The sequence below is a fragment of the Pyrus communis genome, chromosome 3 (assembly GCF_963583255.1).
Source record: "Pyrus communis chromosome 3, drPyrComm1.1, whole genome shotgun sequence".
In the NCBI taxonomy this organism is placed as follows: Eukaryota; Viridiplantae; Streptophyta; class Magnoliopsida; order Rosales; family Rosaceae; genus Pyrus; species Pyrus communis.
Genome location: NC_084805.1, coordinates 11165443 through 11183227, shown reverse-complemented (window position 1 = coordinate 11183227; position 17785 = coordinate 11165443). Strand labels below are relative to the sequence as shown.

The following is a 17785-nucleotide window of genomic DNA, read 5'->3' as shown; positions in this document are numbered from 1 at the left end:
ATTCATTTATTTGTGTTTACTTCATTTCCTTATGCTTTCAAGTTACAACAACAAATCTGCCTACATTGATTAGTTTTATTTCTCTAGTAAAAAGTTCTTGCAAAACAAGTGATTATATAGGTCCAATTAGTCCCTGTGGATTCGACACCCTTACTTGTGCCATTATACTAAACATATTCTAGCACGAAGAAGGAAAACCTCAATTACTGGGTAGCCAATAGTAATCGCATCTAAACATAATATAGAGACCCCTTAGTAAAATTCAATTAAATCGTTTGAATTTGAAAAAAAAAAAAAAAAAGTGTGTGGAAAAGGAACCAGTGCATCGAAATACCGTAGGAGGGTCTCGAGTGAATTTTGAAAAAAAGTCAACGCCGGTCAATTTTAACTGTCAAGGTTAAAGTTAACGGAATATTACTGAAGCAACAAAAATAGATGCACCATCACAAGGCCATAACCACCAAGAAGGACCAAGCAAGAACCAAACAAACTGAATAATTCAAACAGAAAATGGGGGTGGACATGCCACTTGCAAGAAAGCACTCCTATAATTCAAGCAAATAGTGTGATGTGCACTTTGAACGCCACCAAATACCGACGCATGTCACCAAAGACAAGCCATGAAGACATCCATTGTGTTCAGAACCAGAAGGCGGTTGTTGATGAATCATAATGAAAATCAGCTTTGGTTAGGTGGAGGACAACATAACAAAGTGGTGAGAGGGCATATGTAAGATTGAGAAATGGAGGAATAAATAGGATGTTGGTTAGAGGAAGGAAACGAGGGAAAAGTTGCAGATCTTAGGCTAAATAAGAGTGAAGAGATGGGACAAAAATGGAACAAAGTGAAGGAAGGGGCATGAAAGTGAAATATGAGATAAGCTTAGAGAAAAAATTGAGACAAAGCTCAAGGAAAACTGAGACAAAATAAGAAGAAAATTGAAATACGAGAGAGAAAAAAAAAGGAAAAAGAGAAAGACGGAAGGAGGAAAAAAAATTAAGGGTTGCCACCTGCACCACAGCCAAAGGCTAAGGCCAGCGTCTAGGACTATTTCTTGTGTTTGTGTTTGTGTTTGTAGAGAGAACTGCTCAAGAAAATAATATTTTTTTATCTTAAAAATGTGGAAATAAAATTTATGTCTCCAAAAACGCTAACGGACTCTCTCAAAGTGGGACTCTTCATGTACTCTCTTCCTTCATCTTATAGTTTAATGTCAATTCCCTTACTAATATTATAAAACATTACTCCAAAAATATGAGATGACAGAGAATCCATGAAAATTGAAAAATCTCATAGTTTCTTTACTATTTCTATTGAGAGATTTCCCTTAGCATTATCCCTTATCTTGTGTCCTTTTAAATAATAAATAAAGTTGTCAAGTCCTGCCAAGAAGGAATTGGATCCCATCCAATTTGTGGAGATTCTAGGGATCCACAATTTTAGCTAATTATCGTGTATCGTGCGGTCATAAATCATTTGACTTTTTTATTCAAAATTAAACACAAATAGTATCTGATGAAAACTGACCGCACGATGTACGTTGAACAGTTAGAAAGTGAGGACCCTAAGGCCATCTTCAACCGAAGGGTCCAAAGGGCCAGAGGGCTCGTTTTAGTCCTCTGGACCTCCAACAAATTAATATTTTAATGAACAGTGCAGGGCCATGTTTCTTACCATCTCTAACAGAGGGCCAAAGAGTCATAGGGCTCGTTTTAGCCCTGTGACAAAAAACCGTCTCCAACTGAGGGCCAAAGGGCCAAACATAATTTATTATTTAAATTTAAAAACTACAACAACTTAAATTTAAAAACTACAACTTATATTTAAAAACTACAACTAAAATTAAAAAAAAACTACAACTAAATTTTTTTTTGAAAAAAAAACTTAAATTTAAAAACTACAACAACTTAAATTAAAAAAAAAATACAACTTAAATTTAAAGTCCATAATCAACATCATCTTCATCATCCGCCATTGTAAGAATATAGTCGGAGGTAAATAACTGTCGCCAGGCCATAATTTCCCCTTTTTTGATCAAAATAGGCCTTACTCATTAGACTGTAATCCGAAGTGTTCCTTTGCATATTCCTATCATCCATCTCTTCTTGTATTTGTTTGGCCCGGTCTTCATGCCTTTCCGCGGCAAAGACATTTTGCTCCGCCATTAATTGCAATAAGGTCGCCACTTCCTGTTGAGCGGTGTAATCATCCTTTGCCTTGCCCTTTTCCTTCAACCTTCGAGCATTGTTTCATCCCATAGCCCTAGGTATGGAACCTTCACCCGAAGACGAATTTTCTGTCCTTGTTTCTTGAATGGTAGGAGATCCATCTTCATCCACATCTACAACTGAGGATGTAGTTTCGAACACCCGCGTAAGAGCAACTCTATGTTGAGGTAGATCTTCAAATAACACCCACCCTTTACAAATTTCCCAATAACCATGATGCTGAAAAGGTTTCGAGCTGCCCTCCATATACAATTCCTCCACTTGGCGTACCTATAAAATATAATTACACAAATTAAAGGAAATTAATTTATGAAATTAAATGTAATATAATTATTATAATTACAAAAAGTAAAGGAAAGTAATTTATGAAATTAAATGGAATATAATTAAATATTTAAAATAAATTGTGAAAACACTTACTTCGTCGTAGTAATTGACACCACTTTCATGTCTACTTGCGGCTGCCAACAGTGCTTGATGCCATTTATTCAAACTTGGATGAAGAAGTATCTTCCATCTTGAAGAACAACTCTCGTGGCTTCGGGTATTTGATGGAGTGGTGCCTTCATAGAACTCATAGTATTTTTTGGACACAAGAGTCCAAATACGTTCACTTGTTTGAGAACTCCCTCTCACACTATCTTTCGAGACCCATCTATATGCCTTGCAAAGAGCTTCATCTTCTTTTCGGGTCCAAGCCCTACCTTTCATTACAGATGAGGTCATTTGAAAATTATTGAAAAAATTGAAGGAAAGATTGTTGGAAGAAGTAAGAAATTATGAGAATTGAAATGGTGAAAATTACGTGAGAAATGATGTAGGAATGTGTTAGGTATTTATAGGAAAAAATGAGAATTTTTAAAAAAAATTTTGGTCAAAAAAGAAAAAAATCCAATGGTAATTGATGTCAACTAGCCGTTGTGTTTAAATGTTGGCCTGGCCCGGGCCCGGCTGGTTGGCTGGTTTGGGCTGATCGGTTGGCCCTTTGGCAACTTTTTTGTCCAATGGGGCCCATAAGCCTTTTGGTCTGGCCTTCGATTAAAGATGATTTTCAGGATATTTTCTACCTTCTAACCCTCTGAATCCTTCGGTTGAAGATGTTCTAATATCTCCACAAAATAGATCCGAAAAATATCCTCTTCCAACCAAGAAATTAAAATGTGGCCGGGGTTGGTATTTCACCAAAAACCAACCCTCCCGCACTCTCGCTTCCTACACGCTCTCCCACTCATCCCGACTTTCCCGCTCGACAAACTAGCGCGTGAAAGTCCCCGCCTGTCCGAAACGACAAAGCTCCGACACCCTGTGTCTGAGGGCTGACCCTTCTCTCTCTCTCTCTCTCTCTCTCTCTCTCTTTCTCTCTCTCCCCTCTCAATCTCACTCTCTCTCCTCCCCACCCTACTTGACACACACCTATACGTACGAAAACACCTCGACCAGAGAAAAACATACATTCAAACACTGCCGCCGCCGCCACCACCTGTAGCATCACCGCCAGCACCACCCAAATATGGCCACGTCAGCATCGCAAACCCTCCGCTCCCCATTTTTACGGAACCCCGCCCTCTCTCTTTCCTCCAAGCCCTCCCTCTCCGCTTTCTCAGTTATTCCCGCCTCGCGCCGCCGGGCCCCTCCGCGGCTGGTCGTGGTGCTGTCTGCTGCGAACCTCGACGCCAAGCCCACCGTCCTCGTCTCCGAGAAGCTCGGAGAGCCCGGAATCAACCTCCTCAAGCAGTTCGCCAATGTCGACTGCTCCTACAATCTCAGTCCCGAGGAGCTCTGCACCAAGATCTCGCTCTGCGACGCGTTGATCGTGCGGAGCGGGACCAAGGTCACCCGCGAGGTGTTCGAGTCCTCTGGCGGGAGGTTGAAGGTTGTGGGAAGAGCCGGCGTCGGCATCGACAACGTGGATCTAGCTGCGGCGACTGAGTTCGGGTGCTTGGTGGTGAACGCTCCCACGGCCAACACTGTTGCGGCTGCCGAGCACGGGATTGCTCTCTTGACCGCCATGGCTCGCAACGTTGCTCAGGCCGACGCGTCTGTGAAAGCTGGTGAGTTATTCTGTTAGTTGTAACCTTTCCTTTGCTTTGTGTTCATTGGGGCATTTCGTCGAACAGTTGTGATTCAATTTCGTTGTGTTGCAGGGAAATGGGAGAGGAACAAGTATGTGGGTGTTTCCCTTGTTGGGAAGACCTTAGCCGTGATGGGGTTCGGGAAAGTTGGATCTGAAGTGGCTCGGCGTGCCAAGGGGCTCGGTATGCACGTGATTGCCCACGACCCATATGCTCCGGCGGATCGTGCCCGTGCCATTGGTGTGGAGCTTGTGAGCTTCGATGAGGCTTTGGCTACCTCCGATTTCATATCTTTGCACATGCCTCTTACTCCCGCCACCGCGAAGGTTCTCAATGATGACACTTTTGCCAAGATGAAGAAGGGGGTACGAATTGTGAACGTCGCTCGTGGTGGTGTCATTGATGAGGATGCACTCGTCAGGGCGCTCGATACCGGAGTCGTTGCTCAGGTTAGGTTCTTACCCTTTACATATTCAAATGCCATATGCATTTTAGCATTGTGCATGAAAGTTGATAATGTCATTGATTTTTTTCGTCCGTAGGCTGCTCTCGATGTGTTCACGGTGGAGCCACCGCCACAGGGCAACAAGTTGGTGTTGCATGAGAGAGTTACCGCCACTCCTCACCTCGGTGCCAGTACCATGGAAGCACAGGTACCGTTTTGCTGGTTTGCGTCAATATCTTATTTCCTAGTTTTTGTTTTCACCTGGGTGTCTTATGATTTTTGAATTTGATGTACAGGAAGGCGTGGCCGTTGAAATTGCTGAAGCCGTCGTTGGAGCCTTGAAAGGAGAGCTTGCTGCTACCGCAGTCAATGCACCAATGGTTCCTGCTGAGGTATCATCGCAATTGGCCAATATACTCGTCTCTTTCATTTTCTATGAAGTCTCTGGATAGCTTGTTTATTGTCTGCTCTGGAAATGTTACAATTGAACTGGATCTGCAAAGCTACCTGTTATGTTTTGGAGTGTTACGAATTTTTCAAGTTTCACGTACCAAATCTAAAATGTTCATAACGCGTTAGTGTATATAATATCAAGATTAAATTCTTCAGGCGCTTGCGATAATTTACAATTTCTCTTGCCATTCTCGATTGTAGGTTTTGACAGAACTGAAGCCTTATGTTGTACTTGCTGAGAAGCTAGGGAGACTGGCAGTCCAGTTAGTGGCAGGAGGTAGTGGCGTGAAAACTGTCAAGGTCTCATATGCTTCAGCTAGGGCTCCTGATGACCTTGATACTAGGTTGCTCCGAGCCATGATTACGAAGGGCCTCATTGAGCCCATATCCAGCGTTTTCGTGAATCTGGTTAATGCAGATTTCACTGCCAAACAGAGAGGACTTAGGATAACAGAAGAGCGAACCATTCTTGATGGTTCGCCTGAGAATCCACTTGACTCAATCCAAGTTCAGATTGCCAACGTGGAATCCAAATTTGCCAGTGCGATCTCAGAGAGCGGAGAGATCAAGGTGGAGGGTAGGGTTAAGGATGGGGTTCCTCACTTGACGAAGGTTGGATCATTCGAAGTTGATGTGAGTTTGGAAGGTAGCATCATCCTCTGCAGACAGGTTGATCAGCCAGGTATGATAGGACAGGTCGGAAGCATTTTGGGAGAGGAGAATGTGAATGTCAGTTTCATGAGTGTTGGAAGGATTGCCCCGCGAAAGCAGGCTGTGATGGCAATCGGGGTGGATGACCAACCCAGCAAGCAATCTTTGAAAAGGATTGGGGATGTTCAAGCCGTTGAAGAGTTCGTTTTCCTCAAGTTGTAGACTGCCTTTTCCTTATGTTTTGCTTTTCGTTAGTTGGCGTGGCTACATCTTACCTGCCCGATTTTGGAAATCCGTATGATTTGTGTTAGATTTAGGTGAGAACGAAGAATAATTCAGTTTGCGATGATTATGTGTGTACCCTGTATTGCTTTCATACCGCATTTGAAGTTGGGATTGTTTATTTCTGTGCAAGGAAATAGTGTCTTCCCTAAAAGCTCTTACAAATCTCATTGAACTCATCGTCGCACGAATCTTATTTCCTCAAACCTATGAAATAATTTTTATAAAATGTAAGTGAGAGAATCATCGCTCTATTGCTCATTCACTGTCCACAATCACTAGCAATCTAAAGTGAATAACACTCATGTCGAAGTATGGACTGCATCATCAGAAGTTCCAATTCATGAACCAGAAATGAAAGGAACCTGAGCTACTGTAGTCGGCAGGGAGATGTGGAGGTTTTGAACTGCTAAATAGGCAGCGATACCAGCGGCATAACCGGCAAAAGCAAAACCACTTACCTGCAGAGGACGGACAATGAATTTTTTCGTCAACACCAAAAGGAGGATGAAACTTCAAGGATGTTATGTTTAAACAGTATTTGAAACCAGTTGACTCATTGATACCTTCCGCAAGTACCAGAAGAAGTCCACCTTTTCCATCCCCATAAAAGCAACCCCAGCTGCAGAACCAATAACTAACATGGAGCCACCAGTACCAGCACAATATGCAACCAGCTGCCAAAACTCAGAATCCTTGGGAAAGGAAGTGAGGTCGTACATCCCCATAGTTGCAGCGACCAGTGGAACATTGTCTATAATTGCCGATACTACTCCTATTGAACTTGCAATCAGTTCAATATTGGGAATGTGAGAATCCAGGTAATTCGCTAATTCCCGAAGAATTCCTGCTGCCTCCAGGCTAGAGTACAAGAGAAGTTAAAATGCAGAAAGTGAGATTTATGCCTTCTGTAGCCACTTTTGCATAGTCTGTCGAAAGCCAAGTGGTAGGATGCCAAGCCATGCGATATATATGATTGACTTGAAACTTTGTTACTGCTGCTAATTATATGATAATGATTTTTGCAATTGCAAGAAAAAGAAGTCGAGTACAGTTTCAGTGTATTCACCTGCTAACTGACAATAGGATGCCAAGGAAGAACAGGGCTCCTTGAGTGTCAATCCTTGACAAAGCCTGCGGCACTTTTAACTTCTGTCTTTCCGATTCACCATAATGTATAGCATCAGTCAGAATCCAAAGGACTCCGAGTCCCAGAAGCATACCCATGTAAGGAGGCAACCCAGTTAGGGCCTTGAACACTGGAACAAAAACCAAAGCTCCAATACCTACAGAGAAAACAAGCTGTCCCCGAGGTGCCATCTGTTCAGATGCCATGACAATGGACGTGTCTGGACCTTTCCCGCTTACTTCACTGAATGGAAGAAAAACTCATATCATTCATCTACGATTCACCAAGTTTAATACACACTTTCACATCTCAATTCCCTGTCTTTGGTTTGACAACACAAAAGAAGTACCTAGTCAGGGACATAAGCGCCAAAGGAACAGCAAGAGAAACGGCTGCAGGTATAAACAAGGTCTGAAGCAAGAAAAACGTATTCATTTTAGGTCAGAGTATTGATAAAATAATTACTTCAAGGATGATCATTCTACATAATCAAGTGCCAGATATCCAGACGGTAAAACTTACCACTCAGGAACAGAAACTCTAAATGGAAAAGTGGTTTACAAAACTTCTCCACATAAAATAGTATGCTTATACCCATTCTCATTACATGCCTCTAAAGAATTCAGGTGAACAAAATTTCATAACATTTCAATAACGAGATCAAGTATATATTGTCATACTGAAGATCAATGGAAGGCAAATAAAAAACCATTATAACTATCATCCTTGCAGTACAACCTTTCCAAATGTAAGATAGGACTAACATACAGGATAAGCTAAACCATGATTGGTTGCATAAAAGCTCCAGTTTTGCTTTGGAAAATACAATAACACGCATCAGGCATAAATCCCTAGTAAATAGATAATAGGACAACGTAAAAATAAAAAAATAAAAAATAAAACGAGAAGAAATTTGATATATGAATACTTATGTCAGAGTGAAGAGAAAGACCTTCATTGTCTCCAACGTGGATATCTGACCGTGTATCCACAGCATAGTAGTGGTAACATCACCAATGGGAGTCCACGCACCACCAGCATTTGCTGCTATGACAACAACAGCTCCTAAAAGCCTGTCAATAAAATACAATTCGGTGAATGAAGCAGAAATTAAGCATCTCTTTGGGCTCCATTATTGCACAGTGCACAGGAAATATAGTACAACTTTATACATGGCCAAATGAGGTAGGAAATATGAACATGCTAAAGTGGTGCTTAAAGAGACTATATTTGGAAACAAACACAGTTTTAGTTATTATCCTATTTCTAATTGACTTCCTAAGTAACATACACAGAAAGTGGTATAATAAGTTTCTTTTAAATGCTAATCACAAGTTGTCAAAGATATAATAGAAACTGATAGTTTTAGAATGAGTAGGATGATAGTAATTCTGGGCTGGAATAACAAGTGGCGAGATTGCAGGTAAGGGAATAAATAGGGCAATTATTTTCTATTAGTTTCCTTATGTATCTGTGCAAGAGATGTACTCCTTTGACAGGGTCAAGGTATAGCCTCTTGCAATGTGTATTACTAGTTATTTGCAGGATCTCATCTCCTTTATGTTGCTTCGGAAATCTGGGAAGCAATGTCTTCATTCAAAGAAACATTTCAAACAAAAACCTCAACAGATATATGATTCAGCTTAATATGATTTTCCTTGGACCGTACTCTAATGACCTAGAAACATTGACCATTCATATCTAGTATTCTCCAACACATCACCAGGAAAGATTAAATTCTAAAAGTTGGAACTATTAAAAGAAAAAAATGACATTTGCCTAAATGCCCAAAAACGTTGGATGATTTTAGCTGAAACAGTATTAAGAAATCTTCAAATAGATATTAGATGCTCAGAACATACTTGCGAAATTCTGACTGAGGAACTAGCTTTCGCAATAAAGAAACCATGACAATGGTGGACGTCAGGTTGTCAAGAATTGAACTAAGGAAAAAAGTCACAAAACCCACCTGAAAATTCAACATTTACTCATTATATGCAATTTGATTGACACATAAAGTAATGTAAACAGTAAAAGGACAACCCATTCACAAAAAGTGAAGTTTAATTTGGGATTTGGCCGTAGTTTCTATTGAACACTCTTCTCTGTTTGGATTTTAGCAGACATACAAATCTCTTATACCACAGCCAATCCAGCGAAATATGGTATGTTCCAAGAAGTTGTTGATTGAATAATCAAGAATGAGTCCGCTAGAGTAAGTCCAATATCTCAAATGTGCATTAGAAAATAATAATAGACATTCACATGACAGAAGAAGCAAAGAACTCACCACCCAAAGGAGCGTCCTTGGCTTTCGAGTGGTTATATTATCAGTAACCAGCTTAAATCCTTGATGCGAATCAACTATCTCCACAATCGTCATTGCACCAAGCAAGAAAAACACTATTTCACTGACTTCAGCAGATGCATGTTGTAATTCTGAGACAGCTATATCAGTTGAAGGAGCCTAATAAAGTATCAAAATTAGGTTTGGGAGAAGGAAATATGTACAAGATATTGCAAATGTGGTTGCACTTTCAAGTAGTAAATATAAATCTTACCCCAATACTTCTTACTACCCACAAGCTCACAGCCATTAACAAACCTACTCCACTTTTGTTGAAGGCCAGAGATTCTTCAAAAATGATGCCCACATATCCTATTCCAAACAGCAATGCCATGGCAACGTCCTGTATCACAAGTTCTGTCTTATCAACTTAGTGTTGTAATAAAGCATCCTTTTTAAATGTGTACAATTATATGCTGAAGAAGCACTTAGGAAATCATGGGAAAGGCACATTCAAACAATCACGCTGCAAATAAAATGTTACCTGATTAGCAGCAACCCAGGAATGGTTAATTGCCACTGCCCCTGTTCCAGCTGCGGCAAATACTGCAATAGCTTTCAGCAAATCAGTTTTTGGCCGGTAACTGGCTTCAAATTCTTGTGAGCTCGTTTCGTCAACCGAACATAAAGGATCACATGATCCAGAACTTGGGTTCAACTCCTGATAATATGCTAAAATGTGATTCAGAAATTGAGAAAACCAACACCAAACAAGAGCAAGATGCCATACTAGAGGCCTTCAAAACTTTCAAGTTTCGACAATTTAGTTTACAAAGCAGCAAGTAAATGGCAATCCAAGAGAAACCCGTCTTATCCTATTAGGCAATTCCATACCCATGAACTAATTATATGTGCGGGTGCCACTGATACATTTCAAATTCTAATCTCAAAGGGATTAATTAAACTATATGCAGTAAGGAGATTCAAAATATCAACAAATTATCAAAGGGGCTTTCAAAATTACTAATTTTCACAAATTTATCCGAGTATGCTGAACTTTTCACGAATTACCCAATTCAAATTTACACGTACTTTGCCAAAATGAACCAACCAAATTGCAAAACAAGCAAAACTAACAACTGGGTACTGTTAAAAAAGGAAGCTTTTCGCCAAAGAAGAACCTGCAACTCTCCGTCGGAGCTGGATTTAACTTTCTGCTGCTGAGCTGAAGGAGAAGAAGAAGACCTCGAATCTCGTGCTTTGTCCTCAGCTCTGGCCAGCACGCCATTGCCGAGCAATCTGGAACCTCGAATTCCACGCAGAGACGAGCCGAAGCAAGGCAGATAAGGAAATAAGCTGTGGGTCTTAGAGACAAGGGGAAGGGAGCGCTTCTTGAAATGGTGGTGGTGGGATGGAGGCAAGTGGGCCCCAATCGAGAGGGAAGCCATTGGAGCCGCCGGAGAGCTGGGTTGCAGAAGATGAAGAGGATGAGTGTAGTGGGTACTGGGTTCGGATCACTGAGGTCTGCAGTCTGCAGAGGTTCTTGTTTGTGAGTGATAGGGCCAGTTGCATGGAAATTGAAAGGTATTTAGGTGTGGATGGAGTGGAAATGGGAGTGGAAGTAGTGTTTCTTGGTGGGTTTGTATTTGTAATGTTATCACCAGAAACTGGAAAAAGTTTGGAACTACTCGATCGTCTCGACTTTCGTCTTTCTAAATCTCTGCAGTCTGTAATTATTTTTTTAATAGATAATGCCAAAGAGAGTAAATTTGTAGATAAAATATTACAAATTAAAGGAATGTGATAACTACATATTTCATTTTACTTTTCACACACTTTTTTAATTTTCGGCCATCAGATTGGATGAATTAAAGAAGATCAACGGACATAAATTATCAAGGGGTGTGTGAGAAGTAAAATGGGATGTGTGGATGACATACCCCTAAACTTAATGATATGAAAGTTGATGATTAGATTATTACTTGATCGTTGATGATTAGATTATTACTTGATCGTTGATGATTAGATTATTACTTGACCGTTGATAAACATGTTCATTCCTATTAATGATACATCATTTAGTTTGCAATTCTTTTTTAATTTTTTTGGACAAAAAACATTTTTTTGTTAAGGATGAACCGTCAATTTATTTATTGAATTATTATCTAAGTGAAAATTAGGTCTCAAAACTATTTTTTTTAGAAAAATCAATCCTTCAATTATAAAAATCTGCCAATTACATCGCTAATATTCAATTCAAATTTACTATATTCGATTTTCTGTCAATTTAAGTCATGTTACTTGCATGTGATACACATTAGAAAGTAGATTGGTAATTTTTTTATAAAGAAACAGTGGATGAAGTTAACTTTGGAGGATAAATTAGACGTTAGATTTGCAACCTTTATGAAAGGTTAATGTCTTATATCCAATTTCTTATATGAAAGGTTAACGTTTCAAATGACTTAAGTTGACTAAAAATTGGATAAAATAGCTATATATAATAGTAGGGATGAAATTAGCAATATTTAATAAACTTAGGGGATTACTTTACCCAAAAAATAATTTAGGAACCTAATTTTCATTGACATAATAGTTTAGGGACTAAATTAGCACTTCATCTTTTTTTTTTTTTTTTTTTAAATTATTCTTCATACAAAAAATATTTACTAAATGTTGTAATGTAATATGTGGATGGCCCATATGAATAGTTCTTTACTATTTATATGAAGAAAAATCAGATGGATTACTTTTTATTTGAAGAAATTTTGTAAAATGAATAGTGTTGCTACATTACTCTGTCGAATGAAAACCTCTGTAAAATGAGGTTCATTCGTTCATTGTAAACACTCAATTCAATGTCAAAGAGAGAGAGAGAAGAAAAGAGGAAAAAAGAGAGATGCGGAAGAAATTACCAGTGAGCTGGGCTAGAGAGAAAGAAATTGTGAGAGTTATCATTATACTCCTATTATTTCAGATAATGAAAGAAAGTACTACTGCTGCCTCGAGGACATAGACACACTTGCCGAACTTCGTAAATATTGTATTTTATTTACTTTATGTTTCACTGCACACATATCCTTGATTTCACAACACGTTATCAGCACGAGAAGTTCTCGTGTCTATGGAAAACATAATGCCATAAATCCGGTGAAGCAGTGCATGCCTCTCACCTTGATTAGCTGGCTATCTTCATACTTCTGTACAACTAATTTTCTTAAAGCAACTATACATCTGATTATATAACTATTATTATTGGCAATGAATAGTGAAAAGAAAAGAACCGATTCAAAGGTAGGTGGCCAGGGTCTACACAAACTTCAGTGGCTTAAGACTTGTACAAAAATCTTACCAAATCTCCTTTATTTAAAATTCAAAAGGTGGAAAATAATGGTGCCATGAAGCCAATGAAAAAGAAAAGAAAAATTGGATGTACTAAAGTGTTGACAAAAGAGGAAGAAGGGGAAGTATAGTAAGTTAGTATTTACTTTTTCCTTATCATTATCAATCTTGTTATTAATGTGATTGGTGTATCGCCCATCATACATTAATATATATGTGAATGGCGCAACATTGTCATCCTTCTTATAATAACAATTATTATCTTTAAGTTTTGATATTTATGTGAACGGAGCTAAATTAAAGCCTTGTCACAATCATTACTTAAAGCAACTTATTTATAGTGGCTGGAATTACCTCCCTCTACTTTAATTTACTTATTGCACTACATTTTATTATGATGAGTATATACAAAACCCAAAGTTCCTTGATCAAACTAGAACGTGAAGTTTCATGATCCCCATCATATAAAATGATTGGGCCTCAAGTTCCATTATATAAAAAGATCGGACCTGAAGTTCCTTGATCCTCATCATATAAAAAGATTGGACTCGAAGTTCATTGTTTAAAATTAAAACCTGAAGTTTTTTAATCAACTGAAAGAACATTGTTTCCTCAATTAAATTAATATGACTGCCATTAAGGGCCAGAAGTTCCTTGATTTATGTAAATGAGGACCATAAGTGTAACATCCCACATCGCCCAGGGGAGTGATCCTTATATGTATATTCCAATCCCTACCTAGTACGAGGCCTTTTGGGAGCTCACTGGCTTCGGGTTCCATGGGAACTCCGAAGTTAAGCGAGTAGCGCGCGAAAGCACTCTCAGGATGGGTGACCCATCGGGAAGTTCTCGTGTGAGTTCCCAGAAACAAAACCGTGAGGGCGTGGTCAAGGCCCAAAGCGGACAATATCGTGCTACGGTGGTGGAGCGGGCTCGGGGAGTGGTTCCCCCCGGGCCGAGATGTGACAATTTGGTATTAGAGCCTAACCCTGACCATGGTGTGTCGACGAGGACGTCGGACCCCTAAGGGGGGTGGATTATGACATCCCACATCACTCAGGGGAGTGATCCTTATATGTATATTCCCATCCCTACCTAGTACGAGGCCTTTTGGGAGCTCACTGGTTTCGGGTTCCATGGGAACTCCGAAGTTAAGCGAGTAGTGCGCGAGAGCACTCCCAGGATGGGTGATCCATCTGGAAGTTCTTGTGTGAGTTCCTAGAAACAAAACCGTGAGGGCGTAGTCGGGGCCCAAAGCGGACAATATCGTGCTACGGTGGTGGAACGGGCTTGGGAAATGGTCCCCCCCCCCCCCCCCCCGAGCAGGGATGTGACAATAAGTTCCTTAATCTATGTACAGATTAAATAAGGGCATGAATTCCAAAAATATGAACCTAAGCATTCTAATGATGTCGATATCAAGAATAATTTTGAGTACATATGTATAATGTTTTGACTTGAAATTCAAAATATAAATAATGTTAAGAGAGTTCTAACAATGTTGTTTAGACATGAGTTTATATGGTATGAGTTAATACCTGTTTTTAGATATGGAAATAGATTAATTCTGCAACGATCAAGGAAGCGAGGATTTATTGTTGCAAGTTCATATATCTTAGAAATACATATCTCCATAAAGCAAGTTATGAATGCGTTTGGTTAATACTTTAAAATTTGGAGGGCATGTGATCCACCTTCGGAAGCAAATACTCCAGCTATCATGCATGGTATCAGATTGCATCAACTTAGTAATCAGTTAGATTGAAGAATCCGAAATCAGAGGGAAATACTCATCAGAAGAGGATCCAAAACAGATCAAGGTTTTAACGAGGCAACCAAAATTGGCATATGGTCATCCAAGAGAGAGTGTTGTAATGTAATATGTAGATGGTCCACATGAATGGTTCTTTACTATTCATCTAAAGAAAAATCAGATGGATTACTATTTATACACTGCTCATTTCAAGAAATTTTGTAAAGTGAATAATTTCCTACATTACTCTATTGGATGAAAAGCTCTATAAAGGAAGGTTCATTCATTCATTGTAGCGCACACAGTTCAATATCGAAGAAAGAGAGAATAGAAGAGGAAAGAAGAGAGATGCGGAAGAAATTACTAGTGAGCTGGGCTAGAGAGTGAAGAGAAAATAGTGAGTTATCATTAAACCTCGTAAATATTGTGTCTTATTTACTTTATGCTCCACTGCACACATTTCTCAATTTCACAACACTAAATTCCATTTTTTTATTTATTGTAATTTCACTTTATTTATATATTTTTTTTTTTGTCAAACGATAGATCTGTTAGATTAAATTTTAGTTTAGGGAGGCGAAGGGCTTCGAACCCACACTATGGTGCAAGGCAACACTTCTCTCCATTACTATGATAGATAGCCACTTGCATTTATTATGATTTCACTTAATATTGTTCATTTTTATTGGTTAATTATAATAATTATATAACAATTATCTTTATCTCTTGGGAAATACAATTATCAATCAACATGTCTACTATTACAATATGTAATGAGAAAAGTACGGCATAAATTAAATAAATACAAAAAATGCCCACGTTAGGAGAAATTACTTCATCATTGTACCTTTTTTTCATAATTGATTTTTTCTTACAATTTAAAAACTAATCACACTCTTTAAGAAAAAAAATGAAATGAAAATTTTCAAACACACAGAGTGTGGGCATCTTCTACTATTATCTATTAGAAAGAATTATTAAAACTTCCTCATTTTTGTTAAGGGAAAGTCCTTATTTTTTACTAATGTGTCACCATTTACCTTACAATAAGAATAATTAGAAAATTGCTCTTTTTTTACCAGCATCTTATGGTCATCTTAAAAAGAACTCATTGATTTGTAAAATGATTGACCAATGTGATGGATAAAAACCGAATGTCATGGAAGCAAGTAATAATCTCACATTGAACTATTTTTCTTTAACTCATATGGTTAATTAAGCAATCTTTGAATTAAATAAATCTTTTAGGGATGAAGATGAAAGGGAAATTGACAGAAATGACCCATTTTGTTAATCTTGTGACCAAAATAAGACAAATCAGCCATGCACACTCCATTCACACCATGCATAAAAGCGAAGTGACAAAAATACCTACATATAAATTATAAAAACTCACAGCTCATTGTGTCATTTTTCTGATTTTGAAGTTGGGGATGTCTTGAGGGAGCTGTGAGTTGTGGACTTTTGGGTTAATCTTTGATTTTGAAGAGAGGGAAGTCCAGAGAGATGTGAGAAGAGTGAGCTGAGTTTTGGGTTGACCTCATAGTTTTGATTTCGAACACAGGGATGTTGAGAAAGAAGTGAGAAGAATGAGGTCGGGGTTTTCGGGTTTTAGCTCAGATTTGTGAGCTATGTGTGTTATTCTTCCATAACCAAACACAAATGTTTCCATCCTTAAAGATAGGACGTTTGTACCATATTTTATATTTTGGTTGGAAAGTTCCATTTTTTCGGTAATTGAAGCTTCGGCAGGCATAATAAGGTAGGGTGTTTAGTTCCAAGTTTCTATATCAATGATTTATGGAATAAATGGGTTGTTCGTAAAATGAATATATACTTAGAAGTTAAATTAGGGTTTGTATTTCGTGTTGGGGCCTATGGGTTGTGGAATAAACTTTACTTTTTGATGTGTTAGAATACTGGGTATGTTCAGATTTTTGCTTTAAGTGTCCAATTGCAGAAATTTGTGAAAAATTTTCTGTTATGTGCATGTGGTGTGCATATGGTGTGCAAGGTGTGCATGGTTACAACTTAATATGAGAAGTGAATGTTCGCTAGTTATGATGCATGTACATTGTGCCCCAGAATTTAGCGAGTATGACCATAACCTAGTTGACCTCAATGAAAAACAAAATTAAGAAAAAGCTTAGAGGACGTTAAGGGTCATGCGTGTCCATAAAATAAGAGACAACAAGTATCATGTTTTTCACGTGCACGGTTAAGCGGTGGTTGATATACGTAACAAGACTTACAGAGTGTCACTGTAACCTTATATATGTGATCTTTGTGGATTCCAAGCCAATTGTATCCACTATATGTCAATGTAACCTTATTTATGTCATCGTTGTGGATTATTTTTTAATTGTATCCACTATACCAATAAGTTGCCGTTAAAGTGTCTTATTAATGCGAAAAGCAGCTTGTTGCGTGATCTCCAGTGTTGTGCATATCATGTACATGTTGTGTGCATATAGTGTATATGGTGCGTATTTGATACTCTTCGCATTAAGGTAATTTAGGACATGGTAGGCGCCAAAGATAACAAGGATACATAGTCCTAATGTTTATTATCATATAATAGTTAGCAAATACATTGTACAACTGCATTACATTGCTTACCATGTAAGCCTTCAAATTTATTCTACCATAACTATTAAGCATAACCTGCACCTAACGATTACCGATACCAAATTTTATAAACAATTCAACCTCCTTCACTTTCAAAGAATCCCATTGTAGTTGATGTGGTTCGTTTTTGTTTGCTACCTAACAAAAATCCTCAAACCCCTTGTTGTGTTCCTTTTCCACTTCGCCTTTCGCTCCAGGGAATGCTTGTACGACTCAATATGGCCGTGAGGCTTTTACGACGATTGAAAATTTAGGATTGGGATCCTTTCTCGAGTTGTATCAGCCTTTGTTTTATGCTTGCTTACACAGTTAAAACCCCTAGTTTCATGTTTGTACTGGGACATGTTGGTGCTGTGAATTGTTTTGGCTATTGACACTAGGAAAGGCTTTTTCCTATGGGGTTAATGGTTATGGAAAATAAGCGTGAGAAGCCTATTTATGCAAGTGTGGCATTGGTGTGGAAGAAAACTTGTTGGGTAAAAGAGGGATTGTGATGAAGGTGTTTGTATGGTGA

General features: G+C 38.6%; 2 protein-coding genes across 2 annotated transcripts; one reads left to right on the top strand and one right to left on the bottom strand.

Annotated features, from left to right (window-relative positions):
• Positions 1-3568: 3568 nt before the first annotated feature.
• LOC137727939 (D-3-phosphoglycerate dehydrogenase 1, chloroplastic-like) lies at positions 3569-6393 on the top strand. The gene is made up of 5 exons (XM_068466805.1): positions 3569-4280; positions 4374-4750; positions 4844-4954; positions 5043-5138; positions 5401-6393. The coding sequence occupies exons 1-5, from the start codon at positions 3740-3742 to the stop codon at positions 6070-6072; spliced, it is 1797 nt and encodes a 598-aa protein (XP_068322906.1). The 5' UTR covers positions 3569-3739; the 3' UTR covers positions 6073-6393.
• On the bottom strand, positions 6230-11226 carry LOC137727941 (sodium/proton antiporter 1-like). Its single transcript, XM_068466806.1, has 10 exons — positions 10730-11226; positions 10093-10269; positions 9823-9951; positions 9552-9728; positions 9124-9230; positions 8214-8334; positions 7611-7672; positions 7202-7504; positions 6699-6993; positions 6230-6593 (listed from the first exon to the last, which is right to left on the bottom strand). Exons 1-10 carry the CDS (start codon positions 10994-10996, stop codon positions 6474-6476), a joined length of 1758 nt encoding a protein of 585 aa, XP_068322907.1. The 5' UTR covers positions 10997-11226; the 3' UTR covers positions 6230-6473.
• Positions 11227-17785: the final 6559 nt, after the last annotated feature.

Excerpts from the sequence above, each read along its gene's own strand:
- LOC137727941 (XM_068466806.1), bottom strand. The coding sequence starts at position 10,996 with ATGGCTTCCCTCTCGATTGGGGCCCACTTGCCTCCATCCCACCACCAC. Across the intron at positions 9,231-9,551 it reads CAAGGACGCTCCTTTGGGTG|GTGGGTTTTGTGACTTTTTT; the intron begins GTGAGTTCTTTG and ends TTGAATTTTCAG. Across the intron at positions 7,505-7,610 it reads GCGCTTATGTCCCTGACTAG|TGAAGTAAGCGGGAAAGGTC; the intron begins GTACTTCTTTTG and ends TCTTCCATTCAG.
- LOC137727939 (XM_068466805.1), top strand. The coding sequence starts at position 3,740 with ATGGCCACGTCAGCATCGCAAACCCTCCGCTCCCCATTTTTACGGAAC. Across the intron at positions 4,751-4,843 it reads ATACCGGAGTCGTTGCTCAG|GCTGCTCTCGATGTGTTCAC; the intron begins GTTAGGTTCTTA and ends TTTCGTCCGTAG. Across the intron at positions 4,955-5,042 it reads CCAGTACCATGGAAGCACAG|GAAGGCGTGGCCGTTGAAAT; the intron begins GTACCGTTTTGC and ends TTTGATGTACAG.